This window comes from Pongo pygmaeus, chromosome 20, assembly GCF_028885625.2.
Source record: "Pongo pygmaeus isolate AG05252 chromosome 20, NHGRI_mPonPyg2-v2.0_pri, whole genome shotgun sequence".
Lineage (NCBI taxonomy): Eukaryota > Metazoa > Chordata > Mammalia > Primates > Hominidae > Pongo > Pongo pygmaeus.
The window spans coordinates 40,631,843-40,649,707 of record NC_072393.2 but is presented as its reverse complement, the minus strand read 5'-3'; the positions used below and the strand labels follow the sequence as shown (position 1 = coordinate 40,649,707).

Below are 17,865 nucleotides of genomic sequence, written 5' to 3'. Positions count from 1 at the left end.
CAGGTGTGGGCATGTCTCTGGGGTGACAGTAATAATAATAATGGTGGCGGTGGTGATGATAACAACTGCTTTTTGGTAGGCACATAATCCACAGATCCAGAGATACTCCACTTCTCAAGGCATCCCCTATTGTCATGAAATCCTTTGTGCCTCACAGTGGGAAAGTGACTTGCTCCAGGTGATACAGCTTATTAGGTATCACCACCAGGGTTCAAACCCAAGTGCTCTCCAGTGCAGAGGTAATTTATTTCTTCATTCAAATACTTACGGAGCACAATGATGCCATTTCACATCCACTAGAATGGCTATAAGCAAAAGGCAGACAATAACAAGTGATGGCAAGGATGTGGAGAAACAGGGGCCTCTCATTGCTGCTGAGAATGTCAGATGGTGCAGCTGCTTTGCAAAGCAGGTGGCAGTTTCTTAAAAAGTTAAACATCAATTTAACATGTGATCCAATAATTCCACCTTACGTATTTATTTAAAATAAGTGAAAACATTTCGTCTATGCAAAGACTCGGTCCTCAATGTTCGTAGCAGCATTCATCATAAGAACCAAAAGTAATTCTCAGCAAACTAACACAGGAACAGAAAACCAAACACTGCATGTTATTGCTCATAAGCAGGAGCTGAACAATGAGAACACATGGACACAGGGAGGAGAACATCACACCCCATGGCCTGTCGGGGCATGGGCGGCAAGGGGAGGGAGAGCATTAGGACAAATACCTAACGCATGTGAGGCTTAAAACCTAGATGATGGGTTGACGGGTGCAGCAAACCACCATGGCACATGTATACCTATGTAGCAAACCTGCATGTTCTGCACATGTATCCCAGAACTTAAAGTATTAAAAAAAAAAAAGAAGAAGAAAAGAAAGAAAAAGAAAAAGACCTAAAAGTGGAAACCTCACCTGGAGGCCCTTCTGCTAGTTAGTGGATAAGAAAAGTGGCACATCCATACACTGGAATTCTATTTGGCAATAAAAAGGAATGAGCTGCCTATACCTACTGCATCGGAGCTCCCCAACCCCAGGCTGCAGACCCGTGCAGGTCAGTGGTCTGTTAGGAACCCAGCCACACAGCAGGAGGTGAGCAGTGGGCAGACAAGCCAGCACGACTGCCTGAGCTCCTGTCAGATCAGCGGCAGCATTAGATTCCCATAGGAGCACGAACCCTATTGTGAACTGCACATGTGAGGGATCTAGGTTGCGCGCTCCTTATGGCAATCTAAATAAAGCCTGATGGTCTGAGGTGGAACAGTTTCATCCCAAAACCATCCCCCCACTCCCCTGAGGTCTATGGAAAAATAGCTTTCCACAAAACCAGTCCCTGGTGCCAAAAAGTTTGGGGACTGCTGTGCTATATCATGGGTGAATCTTTAAAATATTACGCTAAGTGAAACAAGCCAGGTGGTCCCATAGAGGGCTAAGGAGAGCTGCGGGGGCAGGTCCATGGGGCCACCGTCCTGGCCTGCATGGCTCCTGTGTACAGCTGGCTCACTGTCCTCAGATCTTGAGGCCCCAGAGAGGAGGGGCTCCTGGGATCACTCGTGGGTTCCAGCCCTGCCTGGAGGATTACAGTTCGCCTGGTGGGATCACCGAGGAAACGGAGGCCCACAGAGGAATGCAGCAGCCAGGGAGCAGTGGAGCCTGGATGAGAAGCCGGGACCTGTGGCCCCCAGTCCTGTGCTTTCTCTCCACCGTATCATCTCTTAAAATGAGAGGAGCACCCGCAGGCTCACAGGAGATAGGACTTCACAGGTGGGTCCCAGAGGAAGAAAGCTTCTCGATTTCTGAGACTCTGTGGGGAGGAGGGGTGGAGAGAATTCAGAACAGGGCTGGGCCCACCGCCTGAGTCTTCTCTGGGAATGGGAGTTTGAATCCTGAGCCCACTGCCCTCCCCGGTTCCCTGGCAAGGCAGTAGCTGCCCACCACCCCCACAGTAAGCCGGCGGGGCAGCAGGGAGGAGAAGGGTGTGGATAAGGTGAGGGTGTGGCCAGGGACAGGAAAAGGGGGTCCCCCAGGGAGAGCCCAAGGGTCAACTGGGCCCCATCCATGTCACGGTTGAGCTTAGCAGTTCTCAGGGGCCACCTGGGCAGGGGTGGTCTGGGGGTCTGGGGAACAGTCAGGTGAAGAGAGGACACACAGAGAGAGGGACCCACCTCCTGGTGTTGCCAGATGTCCCTGAGGCTCAGCAGTCTCCTCAGCGGGCTGATGGAGGATGCCCAGAATGGGCAGTGAGCCGGAAGGGGATGGGGGGAGTGAGCTGGAATGGCAGGGCTATTAGCCTGAGGTTTTAGCAGCTTGGGTGAGAAGCTGATGGGGCATCCTGGCTGGAGCTGAGGTGGCACTGGAGGAGGTGAGGGGCTGGGAAGATGCAGAAACACAGAAGGGCCAGGGAGGAATCAGGGTCCTGTCTGGGTAGGGGCCAGGTGTGTAGCCAGTGCCTCTCAAGAGCAGGGCTCGGGGGCTCGGCCACAACCCAGCGCTATTCCCTCCCCAGCCCTCCTGCCTGTTCACACCTGCACTGGGGCCAGGTCTTCTCCACCGTCGATATACCCCTGGGCAGGCCCCGGGCCTCGCTGGTTCACCCCTGACAACACAGGGTGCCCTGTGACCGCAGCCATGAAGCCATCTCCAAGTGGCAGTGGGTGTGTGGGATAAGGAGTGATCACACCCAGGTGCAGTTCTACACAGGCTGTGGGCTTGTTTTAGTTTCTGCAAGGAGGGGCCCCTCTGTTCTCCCTCTGCTTCCCCTCTAGCTCCACAATGGTGGTTTCTGACCTTTCCAGGGCTGGCAGAAGGATGGGGAGGAGGAAGGCAAGGGACGGGAGCAACCTCCTCTGGCTGGCACTGGAGGACCCAGGCAGTGACCTCAACTCCAAGGACTCCTCCCGGGGTGTGTGGCTGGGGACACTGGGGATCCCTCCCTGAGGCACAGGGGATGTGGCCCTGGCCGGCTGCGCAGCTTCCTTCTTTCAACCCTGGGAATCCAGCCAGCGGTTCAGCTCCCCGGTGGTGTCACTTGGGCCTCCCAGGAAGACCTAAGGAAGATTTCTAACCTCTCTGGATGCTATCTCAGGTGTGCCCACGCCTGCCAGTGAGAAGCCAGCTCTGCTCTGTGAATCTGTCTCTGTCTCTCACTGTGCCCGTGTCTGTCTGTCTGTCTATCTGTCTCTGTTTCCTGCCTCAGAATGACAACACAGCCTCTCCACATCGGTTTTCTCAGGCGTGTGTGGGTCATCTGACCACTCTGCCCCTTCCAAGTTCCAGGTCCCCCCTCATCAGCCTCTCTCTGTGTGGCCTCCTGGCAGCTCGGGTCACCAGGTTTCAGGGGGGGACAGCAAGGGGGTCTCAGCCTATCACCACCTCCCTCCAAAGACGCCATCTCCCTCCTTTTTGCGTGTGATCGCTTCACCCATGGGAGATTCACACATACTTGCTCTGCCCGATGGAGATGGTGCCAGCTGCTGCACCCCCCACAGTCTTCTCCCACCTCCTCTTTCTGCCTTTCTCCCACCCCACCTAGATGGCACCAGGCAGCAGCCCCAGATGCATCTCCCGTTCTCTGACAGCCCCGTTCCCTTGGCTTCTGAGATGTATGGAAAATGCTCCAACATCCTCCTCACCCCCACTCCTACGATCACCCACACCCTGATGGCTTTTCATCTTCCCCACCCCTGGGCTTTTGCTTATACAGACTGGGCTGGGCTGGGAGATGGTGGGGACAGCAAAGCCCATGAAGCTGCCTCTTATTCCCTCTTATAAACCTGGGGGAGGAGGGAGACTCCAGCTCTTCATGGCTGTCTTTCGACGGTGGGGTTTTCAGTTTTTCTGTTCTCTGCCTTGGGGTGGCGGTGCCCATTCTGCAGTTGCAGGATTCCATGGCACCTTTGTCCCCTTTCTGAGCCACGAACACCTCTACTTGCATCAACTTCTTTGCAGCCACCAGGGCTGAGTGCCCTGGGGATGGACAAGTGAGACATGGGACAGAGAGACAGCTAATGGTTTCAACTCTCCACAGAGTCCCTCTCCTTCCACCTGAAATCCACTTCCCCACACACAGCCAGTCTTCATTCTCCCAGCACACTTAACCCCAGGGAGGAAGCAGATATTGAAAGACTTTGGTGTTGAACTCCCCGAAGTTCTGAGCCCAGCCATCTGCATGCAATAGGTGTTCCACAAATGCTTCTGAAATACTGCTGACAGCATGCAAACAGGGGCTGGCAAGTCTCAGGTGGCCTTGCTTGGGGAGGAGGTCCTGACCAGCTATTTCTCATGGGCCACCACTCAGGGAACATGAAAACTTCCTGAATGGCCATATTTTGATGAATAGAGCTCTGAGGAACATCTGTCTGACTTTGCAGAAACCTGAAGTCCATTGTGCTGACTAATTATTATTATTTTTTTTCCAAGAGGGCTTTTTTACTGGGAAAAGGTTGAATCCACACAAATAGTCAATATGCTTTGCATTTAGTTATGTTTCTTATCATGGCCTGTTTACATTTGTCCTGCTCAGACAGCCTTATCTGACTTGGGACAGTTGAATGGGCCAGGTGACCACAGGTGACACACAGCTGGAGAACAGCAGAGTGGCTTAGGGGCATGGGTGTCAGAGTCAACTGACACCAGCTTCTGGTCCCACTTCAATCGCCCACCAGCTATGGGATCTCAGGTAGGAGATGTCATCTCACTGGGCCACTCCCTCACCTGAAAGTGGGGATAATGCTGGTACCTCTCACAGGGCTATTGAGAGATAGAAGGAGATGATGTGTCAGGCCAAGTCCTTTAGACAGGGCAGCTGTTATTCTCATTCCTGCAAGCCAGATCCTCTCCCAGCATCCAGGCATCCTGGTGTTTGGCCCTCTTCCTCCAGAGTCTGGTGTTTTCTCCTTCCATCCACCAGTCCCACCCGGCCCAAGCACACCACCAGAACAAAACAGGAGAAGGAAACACTGTTCTCTTTTGCTTGCTTCCACATTTATTTGGGTAATTTTTCTTCTGTCATTGTTCATAAATGTCTCTGATGATCCACATTTATTGAGCAATGGGAACTTTCTGGAAAAGGCACTGTGGGAGCAGAATACGGCCTCATCCCTGGAGCCCCGTCTCCCCCGCTCCTGACTCGCTGGCTGGGAGCAGCTCTGAGGATGGGGTTCTCCCCTCTCCTGGCCCTGCCACTCACTGGGCAGCCCCCTCAGAACCTGGGCACTGCTCTTAGCTCCTCTGCCACCCTCAAGAAAACACAGGAGCTGCCTGATGCTATGAGGACCTCATTGTTCTCCAGAGCAGCCTCTCACACTGACCCCTTCCCAGAACCCAATCCATAGTGTGTGGGTGGATGGGGATGGAGGTGAGATCGAGAGCTGGGCTTTAGTGCGCACACCCTTAGGGAGGCTAAATGTCTCTTCTGCCCCCAAGCCCCATCGGGCCCCAGCTCGCCACTCCAAGTCCCTCCTGGCGTGAGCGAGGAAGTGCCCTGAGGATGACACGCCAGCTATACCCTCCTCCCCCGGAGGACCTAGCTTTCAGCACAGGCCACCTGGCCACCAGTTCCACAGCCCTGTGAGTGTTCACTGGTCTTTCTTTCAGCTGGTCGGTCCTCTCTCTGCTCCTCCCCTCCCTTCTGCTCCTTCAGCTCCACACTGCTCTCCTGCTGCCACTGGCCCCAGAGCCCACACAGCCTCCTCAGCAGCTCATGAAAGTCTGCTTGGAACCCGGAGGAGGAGAAGTAGTAGACAAAGGGGTCGACACAGGAGTTCAGGGTGCTGAGAAGCGTCACGTAGATCCTCCACGTCGGGCTTTCACCGCAGATATAGCCCACGACATGGGACACGTTATAGGGCCCAAAGCAGACAAGGAAGTTGAGCAGCGTGGCCGCCACCAGCCCCGCCACCCTCCTCTGCCGGCGGTGGCTGCCCCCTCTGCCGAGGATCCACACCAGGCGGCTGTAGCAGTAGCTGGTGATGATCAGGGGGACCACAAAGAGGACCACAGCCATCTCCAGCCGCACGGGCAGGAGGATGGCTAGCTGGTCCTTCCGGAACTCCAGGTAGCAGGTCCCATTGGTGCCCTGGCTGTGGGAGATGTCCCCTGAGAATTCTATGACGTAGACCACACTGCAGTGAGCAGAGGCCAACAGCCAGCAGGCCACACTCACCAGACCTGCCTGTCCCAGCCTCGGCCGGGTCTTGTACCACAGTGGGTGGGCCACACTCAGGAAGCGCTCAATGCTCACAGCTGCCAGGAATAGGGCGGTGAGATAGAAGGTGGTGAAGAAGATGAATCCGGAGAGCGGGCACAGGATGAAGGGCAGGGGCCAGTGCAAGCCATTGGCTGCCTCCACCATGCGGAAAGGCAGGAACAGCAGCAGGAGCAGGTCCGAGGTGGTCAGGTTGAGCAGGAGCACGTCCACGGCCACCGGGCGTCGCCGCAGCTTGCCCACAAAGACCACCAGGGCCAGCAGATTGAGGGGGAGCCCCACCAGGAAAGTGAGAAGGTACACCGAGAAGACAAACCAGTGATTGCCGGAGAAGTCGGACTGGTCGGGGCCTACACCCATGGTGGTGGCCACTGGTGAGAGAGAGTAACATGGAGTTGGTAGTGGGGGGCCTAACGGCCTCTGGCCAGCAGCATCTCCCCCAAAAGTGACAAGGTCACTATGCCCACCCTTCTTGTCTCTGGCTGCCTTCCAGGTGGGGTCAGCCTGCCTGTCTTCCTGAGCATGCCCTGTCCCCTGTCCCTTCCCCAGCAGAGAAGCACCAAGGTGCTCCTCCACCCAGCCCCTCGGGCCCAGGCTCACCTGCTTCTTTGAGACCCCAAATGCTCTGCCGCACAGCACCTTGCTGTCTCTTCAGACCTAGTGCAGTTGGCTATTTATCCAGCAGAACTGATAAAGACCTGGCCGTGCCCATGACGTCACTCACTGTTGAACAGTGGCACAAAGATGCCTTGAGCTCCGTTGCCAGGGCTGGTCAGTATGCTAAAAAGGGGAGCAAATTCCACAACTGCGTGCCTCCCTCCTCATGCAGTCTCAGCTGGGATGCTCTAAACAGGCCCCAGCCGACGTCTTCCCCTCCCCTCTTCTTCACTTGAATTTTGTCTTCTTCTCTAGAATGGCATTTATCCAATTTGCCTTGTAAGGGCAGGAAGTGTGATGCAATGACAGACAGCGAGCTCCGTGAGGTCTGTTTCTTCCTGACTTTGTGATTTTGGGGGAAATGACTTAAATTCTCCATGTCTCTGCTTTCTCCCCTGCAGAACAGAGCTCGTCATAGTACCCATCTCATAGATCAACGCATTAACACATGCAAATTAAAACAATACGTAGGTAGATTAAAAGATTACTAATACATGTTGAGTGGTTTGACAGAAGCCTGGCGTGTGGTCGTGAGCGGGCAGTGGATGCCAGCTGCTATTTTCCCTGTCACTGGTGCAGGATTATCTCTGGGGTGACAATATAATAATAATAATAATGGTGGTGGCGATGATGACAGCAGCTGCCTTTTCGTGGGCACATAATACGTAGCAGACACTGCTTCTAAGGCAACGCTTTTATGTCATAAAATCCTTGTCCCTCACCGTAGGGAAGTGACTTGCTCCAGGTGATACAACTTGTGAAATGTCACCACCAGGGTTCAAACCCAAGTGCTGTCCAGTTTCACGGGTGATCTATTAGTTCATTCAAACAATCACGGGGCACAATGAGATATGATTTCACATCCACTAGAATGGCTACAACCAAAAAGTCAGCCAATGCCTATGGTCGGCGAGAATGTAGAGAAATAGGGGCCTCATTCACTGCTGGTGAGAATAGTGGGAGGTGGTGTCCCCGCTTTGGAAAGCAGGTGGCAGTTGCTTAAAAAGTTAAACATAAATTCACCATGCGATCCAACAATTCCACCGTAGGTATTTACTTAAGAGAAGTGGAAACTCAGGTCTACTTAAAGATTCAGTCCTAAATGTTCACAGCAGTGTTGATCATAATCACCAACAGTGGAAATGTCACCTGGCAGCCCATCAGCTCGTGAGTGAATAAAAAAGTGGCACATCCATATACTGGAATTCTATTTGGCAAAGAAAAGGAATGAGCTACCCATACACACTACAGCCTTATGCTGAGTGAAACAAGCTAGACATAAAAGACCATATATTGTCAGATTTCATTTATATGATATGTCCAGAATAGGCAAAGTTATAGAGTCAGAAAGTAGACTCGTGGTTGTCTGGGGGATGGAGGTAGAAATGAAGATTAAGTTGGTTTTTTGTTGGGTTTTTTTTTTTTTTTTTTTGAGATAGGGTCTTCTTGTCGCCCAGACTGGAGTGCAATGGTGCGATCTTGGCTCACTGCAAACTCCGCCTCCCGGGTTCAAGAGATTCTCATGCCTCAGCCTCCCAAGTAGCTAGGATTACAGGTGCCTGCCACCACGCCTGGCTAATTTTTGTATTTTTAGCAGAGATGAGGTTTTGCCATGTTGGCCAGGCTGGTCTCGAACAACTGACCTCAGGTGATCTGCCCACCCCAGCCTCCCAAAGTGCTGAGATTATAGGTGTGGGCCACCCCGCCTGGCCCAAGATTAAGTTTAAATGAACATGAAGGGTTTTACTAGGGTCATGAAAATGTTCTAAAACTAGTTGATGGTAATGGACTCACACCTCAGTAAATTTACAAAAATCATTGAATTGTACACTTAACATTGGTGAATTTGATGATATGTACATAATATCTCAATGAAGCTTTTAAAAGTGCAGCAGTAGGCTGAGTACGGCGGCTCAGGTCCATAATTTTAGCACCTTGGCAGGCTGAGGTGGGAGGACTGCTTGAGCACAGGTTGTTCGAGACTAGCCTGGGTAACATAAGGAGACCCTATGTTCACAGGGAAAACAAACAAACAAAAAAAACCAAAAAAACAAGAAAGAAAGAAAAAAAGAAATTAGCTGGGTTTAGTGGCATGTGCCTCTGGTCCCAGCTACTTGGGAAGCTGAAGTGGAAGAATCGCTTGAGCCCAGGAATTCAAGGCTGCAGTGAGCCATGACTGTGTCACTGCACTCCAGCCTGAGCAACAGAGTGAGACCGTGTGTAAAAGAAAAAAAAATGCAGTTGTGAACGAAAAGTTTTTGCTGTCATGCTGTTTACATTACATTTGGTGGTGAGGGCTTTGGGGGATGGAGTAGGGGAAGGATCATGAAGACATGGATACTGAAGAGGCAAAGAGCCACTGGAGGGAACACTGGGGCAGGGGAGTCACGGGTGCACAGGCTTGGCCTGCTGGGGGAGCTGATAGGAGGTTTGGATCTCACAGGAGTGAGAGGCGCCTGAGGTGGATCACATTGAGTCTCCTGGGCCCCAGGGAGGCACTGGATTTGCCCTAAGTTGGGGGAGGCAGGAGGAACTGAGAGAAGCAGCCCAGTACCCAGCAGGGGCTATGGAGCAGGAGTCAAAGAGAGTGGGCCCTGGCACCCCACGGTGCGGGAGGAGGCACTGGGGCTCCCTGGGGTGGAGTTTGGGTTTTTACTGAAATTCCCTGGTGTTGTCACTGCACAAGGGCTGGGCTTGTTTCTGGCTTCCAAAAGAAGTTACTTAATTTCTCTGGCCTGTTTCCATATTGATAAAACAGACATAGAACTTTCTTTGGAAGGCTAGTAGAGGCATTCATTCATTCAATGGGGGAACATTTACTGAGCACCTACTGTGTGCCACTCTCTCTTCTGGGCGCTGGGGATATATCATCAATTACAAGAAAAATCCTTGCTTGCGTAGACATTTCAGCCTGAACAGAGCTCATTTGTAGAAATTGGTGCGTGCACCCCAGCTGGTGGCTGCCATTTGTTGTGCTCCAATACATCATCATGTGCATGGCATTGCTGTCATTTAGAGCAGGTGCCCAGGTGTCTGTCTCCTTCACAGCCACAGCCACTCCCCTCTGCCCTCCCTCTCATGGATTTGGGATGCTATCCTTTGCAAAATGGACCACAAATACAGGGTTAACCCCCCATACCCCCAGGTTTCCCAAATGTCCCCTGGCTCTTTGGGGTTCTGCTTGGAAGGATCACATCCTGCTTTTACCCCTTCCTTGCTGTAGGGCCTTAGGCAAGTTTCTTCATCCCATTCCAGGATCGTAGCTACCTTGTGCAGCACCTTTGTGCAAATTAGGTGCTCCCTTTCCAGAGGAGCCCACCCTGCACCAAGTGCTGCCTAAGGAGTGGCTGGTGTATTTCTTCAAATTAGAACACAATACTCCTTCCTTTGATGCAATCAAGGCAGGCATGTGGCTTGCTGAGCAAAGCACAGGCTAGAATTTAGTCAGTGTTTGCTCCTCTGCCCAGTACCTTCGTGTAGTGAACACCCGCTCATCTGTACAGCAGCGGCAAGGCTAAACCACAGGGTTGTGTGAAGCTGAAGTGAGACAACACTCACTGTAGACACTCAGCATGATACCCATCACGTATTACAGACTATATAGTTGACTTTTGAATAGCACAGGTTTGAACTGTGCAGGTCCACTTACTTGTGGATTTTTTTCAATAAATATATTGGAAACATTTTCAGAGATTTGCAACAATTTGAAAAAACTTAGAGGAAACACAAGCCTAGAAATATATTTTAAAAATTAAGCAAAAGTTAAGTATGCCACGAATACAAAAAATATATGTAGGTACTAGTCTATTTACTGCCACAAAATGGACACAAAGCTTTTTTTTTTTTTTTTTTTTTTGAGACAGGATCTGGCTCTATTGCCCAGGCTGGAGTGCAATGACGTGATCTCGGCTCACTGCAACCTCCGCCTCCCAGGCTCAAACCGTCCTTCCACCTCAGCCTCCCAAGTAGCTGGGACTACAGGCACACGCCACCATGCCCAGCTAATTTTTTTGTATTTTTGGTAAAGACAGGGTTTCGCCATGTTGCCCAGGCTGGGCAAATCTCTTATAGAAAGTTAAAATTGTCAGTGTACCGTGGTTCACGCCTGTAATCCCAGCACTTTGGGAGGCCGAAGCGGGTGGGTCAACTGAGGTCAGGGGTTCGAGACCAGCCTGGCCAACATGGCGAAACGCCATCCTACTTAAAATACAAAAAATTAGCCAGGTGTGGTGGTAGATGCCTGTAATCCCCGCTACTTGGGATGCCGAGGCAGGAGAATTGCTTGAACCCGGGAGGCGGAGGTTGCAGTGAGCCAAGATCACACCATTGCACTCCAGCCTGGGAGACAGAGCAAGACTCTGTCTAAAAACAAAACAAAACAAAAAAGTTAAAATTTATCAAAAATATACTCATGCAAACACAAACTCTATTCGATGCCATTTGAAGTCAAGAGAAATGCAAGCAAACATAAAGATGTGCAGTATTAAAGTCATAAGTGCATATTTACTGTAGATATACTGTACTCCTATAATAATTTCATAGCCACCTCTTGTGCTTTCTCCGTGAGCTCAACTGTTGAGTTATCTGCTTCAAACACCACGTGAAGCTAATCATCTCCTGGTGAGCAGTTCTCGCCAGTACATTGTGTATAGAAGTAAAAAGTGATCTTTCGTAGTCATTGCATATGTTTCACCATGTTTAATGCAATACCGTAAACTTTGAATAACCCCTTGGACCCCATATGCGGGGCCACTAGTGATGCCAGAGCTGCTTCCAAGAAGCAAAGAAAAGTCATGACATTACAAAAAAGGGTTGAACTGCTTGATATCTACCACAGATTGAGATCTGCAGCTGTGGTTACTGCCACTTCAGACAGACAACTTCTCTTATAAACAGACAACATAAACTTACGGTATTGATAAATACAGCACAGTGCTGTGAAGGTATTTTCTGTTTCTAGTAATGTTTTCAGTAATATGTACTTTTCTTTAGCTTACTTTATTGTAAGAATACAGTACATAATACATATAACATACAAAATATGTCTTTTTTCTTTTTTTCCCAGAGACAGGATCTTGCTCTGTCACCCAGGCTGGAGTGCAGTGGTGCGATCATGGCATTGCAGCCTCGATCCTGGGCTCAAGCGATCCTCCCACCTCAGACTCCTGAGTAGCTGGGACTACAGGCACTCACCACCACGCCCAGCTAATTATTTTTATTTTTATTATTTGTAGAGGTGGGGTCTCACTATGTCGCCCAGGCTGGTCTTGAACTCCTGGCTTCAAGCAGTCTTCCCGCCTCGGCCTCCTTAAGTGCTGGGATTACAGGCATAAGCCACTGTGCCTGGCTTCAGATATGTCTTAATTGTTTATATACTGGGTAAAGCTTTTGGTCAACAGTAGGCTATTAGTAGTTGAACTTTGGGGGAGTCAAAGTCATGCACAGATTTTCCACTGCGTGGGGATCCGGCACCCCATCCCCACGTTGTTCAAGAGTCAACTGCGTGGCCTTTGCGCATCACTGCGGAACCTTGCATTTTCCCTCCCCGGCTGAAGCATCTTTTCCTGCCAGCCTCCGTTCCAAGCTCCAAGGCTGCCCCCTTGCGAGTTTCACGTGGTATAACAGCATCATTATCCTGCCTCCTGCCTCCTCTCGTACTCGGAAATCAAATGTTCTCTCCTGGGAACTGATTTCAGAGTAGCGTGTCCTCAAGTGCATCCCCGGAGTGGCAGTTCCTGTGGGTCAGAAACAGACTGCCTCCTCCTTCCCGTAAGTACAAGGCCTCTGCTCGCGGCCCACTGAAGACGTGAGGACGTGCAGAGGGGACAGAAAGATAGGCGAGGAAGGGGGCCGACACGTGCAGGGGCAGACTTACCTCCCCCTGCCAGCTTGCTCTGGCTCTGTGCTCCTCTCTTGACTGGGGTGCTGCCCTCAGCAGGCACCGCTCTCCGCTTGAGTGGCTCCACGGAGGCCTCCGGGCCAGGCTGCCCTGCAGTTCCTCTGAAGCAGCCCCGCACAGGGGCCTGGAGAAGCAGCCGGGCCCTCCTGCCCCATGCTCCTTCCCCCGAGCAATGGCGTTACTTCTGGGACTTGCCCCCTTGCGTTCTTGCCGCACACACTGTCTTCAGGCCAGGACCCCTTCCCAAGTAACCGGTCACCAGCGGATTAAGCACCACACTCCAGGCACCCGTGATGAGCCCCAGCTTCCGCCAGGAGCCTCCCAGATTGGGGTACAGGAAGTTGGCCACGTTGGAGGCGTTGTAGGGTCCCACGCAGAGCAGCAGCGTGAGGAGGGCCCCGCCGGCCACCCAGGCGGCCCTCAGCTTCCGCCTGTGCGTCAGGCCGGAGTGGGCCAGTGCCCGGAGGCAGCCCACGTAGCAGAAGGCTGTGATGGCCAAGGGCAGAAAAAAGAGCAGGAGAGAGAGGCTGAAGCGGGCCGGGCCGGCAGAGGCCGGGTCCCAGGCCTCCAGGCAGACCGGAGAGCCGTTGACCGGTGTGTTGATGCCCAGGGAAGTGTTGCTGTGGTCCAGCCAGCCTCCCGGAGCCTCCAACACAAAGACCAGACCCAGGTGACACAGGACGAGGGCCCAGATGGCCGCGCACACCCCCCAGGAATAGCACGGCCTCCGGAAGGCTTGGTAGCCCAAGGGGAAGGCTGCTCCCAGGTAGCGGCCTGCACTCAGGGCGGCCAGGAAGCCCCCGCCGGCATAGAGTGGAAAGAAGTGGGCCACCGCGAAGACGGGGCACAGCGAGGCCGGCAGAGGCCAGGCCCCCGAGGCTAGCGCCTCCACCGCCTTCAGGGGCAGGGAGACTGTCAGCAGCAGGTCGGAGCAGCCCAGGTTCAGGGCGTAAACCAGGCTAGGGGTGAGACGGAGCCGGGCGTGGGCCGTCGCGCCTCGGATGGCCAGGACGTTGAGCGGGAAGCCCAGCGCAAAGGCGGCCACATAGAGGCCGAAGGAGAGCTGCGGGGGCAGGTCCATGGGGCCGCCGTCCTGGCCTGCACGGCTCCTGTGTGCAACTGGCTCCCTGTCCTCAGATCTTGGGGCCCCGGAGAGGAGGGGTTCCTGAGATCAGTCGCGGGTTCCAGCCCTGTGTGGAGGATTACAATTCGCCTGGTGGGATCACAGAGGAAACGGAGGCCCACAGAGAAAGGCAGCAGTCAGGGAGCAGCGGAGCCTGGATGAGAAGCCAGGACCTGTGGCCCCCAGACCTGTGCTTTCTCTCCACCATATCACCTCTTAAAACCAGGGAAGCTCCTGCAGTGTCACAGGAGATAGGATGTGGTGCGCAGGTCCCAGAGGAAGAAGGCTTCTCGATTTCTGAGACTCTGTGGGGAAGAGGGGTGGAGAGAATTCAGAACAGGGCTGGGCCCACAGCCTGAGCCTTCCCTGGGAATGGGAGTTTGACTTCTGAGCCCACTGCCCTCCCCGGTTCCCTGGCAAGGCAGGAGATGCTCCCCAACAGTGGAAAGCCAGAGGAGCAGTGGGGAGGAAGAAGGGTGTAGATGAGGTGAGGGTGTGGCCAGGGGCAGGAAAAGGGGGTCCCCCAGGGAGAGCCCAAGGGTCAGCTAGGCCCCATCCGTGTCACGGTTGAGCTTAGCAGATCTCAGGGGCCACCTGGGCAGGGGGTCTGGGGGTCTGGGGAACAGTCAGGTGAAGAGAGGACACACAGAGAGAGGGACCCACCTCCGGTGCTGCCAGATGTCTCTGAGGCTCAGCAGTCCCCTCAGCGGGCTGACGGAGGATGCCCGGAATGGGCAGTGAGCCGGAAGGGGAGGAGGGCAGGTGGCAGGGCCATTAGCCTGAGGTTCTAGCAGCTTGGGTGAGCAGCTAATGGGGCATCCTGACTGGAGGTGAGGCCACACCGGAGGAGGTGAGGGGCTGGGAAGATGCAGGAACACAGAGGGGCCAGGGAGGAATCGGGGTCCTATCTGGGTAGGGGCCAGGTGTGTAGCCAGTGCCTCTCAAGAGCAGGGCTCGGGGGCTCGGCCACAACCCAGAGCTATTCCCTCCCTAGCCCTCCTGCCTGTTCATACCTGCGCTGGGGCCAGGTCTTCTCCACCCTCGATGCACCCCTGGGCAGGCCCCGGGCCTCGCTGGCTCACCCCTGACAACACAGGGTGCCCTGGGACTGCAGCCATGAAGCCATCTCCAAGTGGCAGTGGGTGTGTGGGGTAAGGAGTGATCACACCCAGGTGTGGTTCTGCACAGGCTGTGGGCTTGTTTTAGTTTTTGCGAGGAGGGACCCTCTGTTCTCCCTCTGCTTCCCCTCTAGCTCCAAGGTGGTAGCTTCCGACCTTCCTAGGGCTGGAGGAAGGAGCGGGAGGAGGAAGGCAAGGGACGGGGGCAGCCTCTGCTGCCTGGCACTGGAAGACCCAGGTTGTAGCCCTCACTCTGCCTGTCAAGGGGTGGCACAGATGTCCAAGCTGACTCCCCCCAGGGTGCATGGCTGGGGACATTGGGGGGCACTTCCTGAGGCACAGGGAATGTGGCACCGGCTGGCTGCGTAGCTTCCTTCTCTCAGCCCTGGGAATCCTCCCAGCCTTTCATGTTTCCCACTGGGGTCACCTGAGCCTCCCAGGAGGACCTAAGGAAGATTTCTAACCCCTCTGGACGCTCTCTCAGGTGTGCCCATGCCTGCCGGTGAGAAGCCAGCTCTGCTGTGTGATTCTGTCTGTCTCTCACTGTGCCCGTGTCTGTCTGTCTGTCTGTCTGTCTCTGTTTCCTACCTCCAAATGACAATACAGCCTCTCCACATCAGTTTTCTCAGGCATATGTGGGTCACCTGACCACTCTGCCCCTTCTGAATTCCAGGTCCCCCATCATAAACCTCTCTCTGTGTGGCCTCCTGGCAGCTCCGGTCACCAGGCTTCAGGGGGAACAGTAAGGGGGTCTCAGCCTATCACTAACTCCCTCAAAGACACCATCTCACTGCTTTTCATACCTCGGAGCCACTAAATTGGTCCATGCTTGCCTTTTTCTCGAGGGCCACACCTGGGGTGCAGCGCCCACTGTGAGCGGAGAACTGGCTTCCTACTGTTCAGTGTGTTGTTGGGAACTGAGAAATGGACAGAATGAAGGAAGAATCCACAGCAATGCGGCTTCCCCTCCTACAGCAAGAGCGAAGCCCCGGGGAGCCGTTGGGTTTTCCAGATCTTCTCTGCTTTGGCCCCACCCACCTGGCGTCTGGATCTTTGCCCAAGGTCACCTCCTCCGAGGGCCTTCCCGGGTGCCTCAGCCACACCGATCCCTCCTGTGAATCTCACTTCTGTTGTCTTTCTTCAGTGCGACATCGACATCGTCTTGGCTGGCTCCTGAGCTAGAATGCCGGCCTCCTGAGGGCAAAGGCTTTGGTCTGCTTTGTCTACTACAGGTTGCACAGCAGGTGTTTGGGAACCTAAATGCACGATCCATTGTCTGGACCCTGGGAGGACTGTGAGAGCTGGGGTTGTGGAAGGCGGCCTGCGTCTGGAGTCCTGGCCCCCCAGCTTCCTGGCCACCTGCTCTTCACCTGCTCTTCACGCCTCAGCAATGTCTATTGATGGCCACATCTCATGGTCAATCAGCCATGTAGTAGGTTTATGTCAGCAGCTGTGCTGAGGGACAGGGTGGGAAGGGGAAGACGCTCGATGGTTGCCAGGGAGCTTGAGCCAGGCCCTTCAGGCTTAAGACTGCCTCAGCTCCCTCCAGGGGATCTTGCCTTAAAAACCCTTGGCAGCCCTAGACTAGAGATCCCCAAGGTTGGTCCTATGCCTTATCTTTTTTTGTCCTAACAACTGGCTCTGTACTGGGTGCATTTCCAGGTGCTCAGTATCTGTGTGCCGAATGAATGAAGAAAGGGTTGAATGACATCAGACCTCATTTTGGGCACAGACACCCCAACACCCTCCCTGTCTCATTTAAACAGTTTTTGTTGTTGTTGTTTTGAGACGGAGTCTCACTCTGTTGCCCAGGCTGGAGTGCAGTGGCGTGATCTCGGCTCACCACTACCTCCACCTCCCAGGTTCAAGCGACTCTCCTGCCTCAGCCTCCCAAGTAGCTGAGATTACAGGTGTGAACCACCAGGCCCAGCTAATTTTTGTATTTTTGGTAGAGACAGGATTTTGCCATGTTGGCTAGGCTGGTCTTGAACTCCTGACCTCAGGTGATCTGCCCACCTTGGCCTCCCAGAGTGCTGTGATTACAGGCGTGATCCACCATGCCTGGCCTTTAAACAGTTCTTAAAGCCTCACCTTCCTCCAGAAAAGTTAATGGTGCTCACGAGAATCAAACCAGGGACAAAGTGGATTGATGGGGAGATCAAGGCCTCCCTGAACCATAATTCCTAGAGTTACCGTCCAGGTACTGAGCAGAGATGGGAGGGAAAGGAGGGTGGGAAAGGAAGGTGGCAGTTTGGGGACACCTGCCACGTGCCAGGAGCCAATCTCCTTGATGATCAGATAATCACACCCCTGCCCTCTGAGGAGAATGGGCTTTAGCCCCTTTGCAGAAGCAGGTGAATGGGTGGAGAAAGATCAAACCCGAGAAGCGGAGAGGGGAGCTGGGGCACCTAACTGGAAAGTCTGAATCAGTGAACAGTATTAGAGAACGGGTGCAGAGGACCTCGAATGACAGAAAAGCTGTGAGGTTTCTCAGGGTGGCTGGTCTTCAAGACTTTCTCTGGCAGCTATGGGTTGTGCAAGAACTGGGTAGTGTCACTTTTGGGAAGAGCTGTTTTGAATCGGCTTCCCCTTTTCACATTCTTCGAAAAATGCAAATAAAGGATGGAGGTTTGTTTTCTGGGGGACTTTCGGCTTCTGTACTGGGTCTCAATGTGGCTCCAGCATATATAAGACGATGCCGCACTTCCTATCGTGGGCCACCTGCGTGGCAGGCAGTGGCCTTTCCCTCTCCACTTTACAGATGGAGAAGCCGAGACTCAGGCAAGCTGGTGAGCCCTGCCAAGATCACCGGGCTAGTTAAGCCGAAGAATCAAGATTCAAGCTCTCACGCTTGTCTGCCTGCA

At 53.5% G+C, this 17,865-nt stretch overlaps 2 protein-coding genes across 2 annotated transcripts; both read right to left on the bottom strand.

Annotated features, from left to right (window-relative positions):
* Positions 1-4,960: 4,960 nt before the first annotated feature.
* On the bottom strand, positions 4,961-6,994 carry FFAR3 (free fatty acid receptor 3). The gene is made up of 2 exons (XM_054465776.2): positions 6,805-6,994; positions 4,961-6,575 (listed from the first exon to the last, which is right to left on the bottom strand). Exon 2 carries the CDS (start codon positions 6,562-6,564, stop codon positions 5,524-5,526), a length of 1,041 nt encoding a protein of 346 aa, XP_054321751.2. The 5' UTR covers positions 6,565-6,575; positions 6,805-6,994; the 3' UTR covers positions 4,961-5,523.
* A 5,254-nt stretch (positions 6,995-12,248) lies between these two features.
* Positions 12,249-17,641, bottom strand: FFAR1 (free fatty acid receptor 1). The gene is made up of 3 exons (XM_054464752.2): positions 14,547-17,641; positions 12,737-14,188; positions 12,249-12,596 (listed from the first exon to the last, which is right to left on the bottom strand). The coding sequence occupies exon 2, from the start codon at positions 13,839-13,841 to the stop codon at positions 12,939-12,941; it is 903 nt and encodes a 300-aa protein (XP_054320727.1). The 5' UTR covers positions 13,842-14,188; positions 14,547-17,641; the 3' UTR covers positions 12,249-12,596; positions 12,737-12,938.
* Positions 17,642-17,865: the final 224 nt, after the last annotated feature.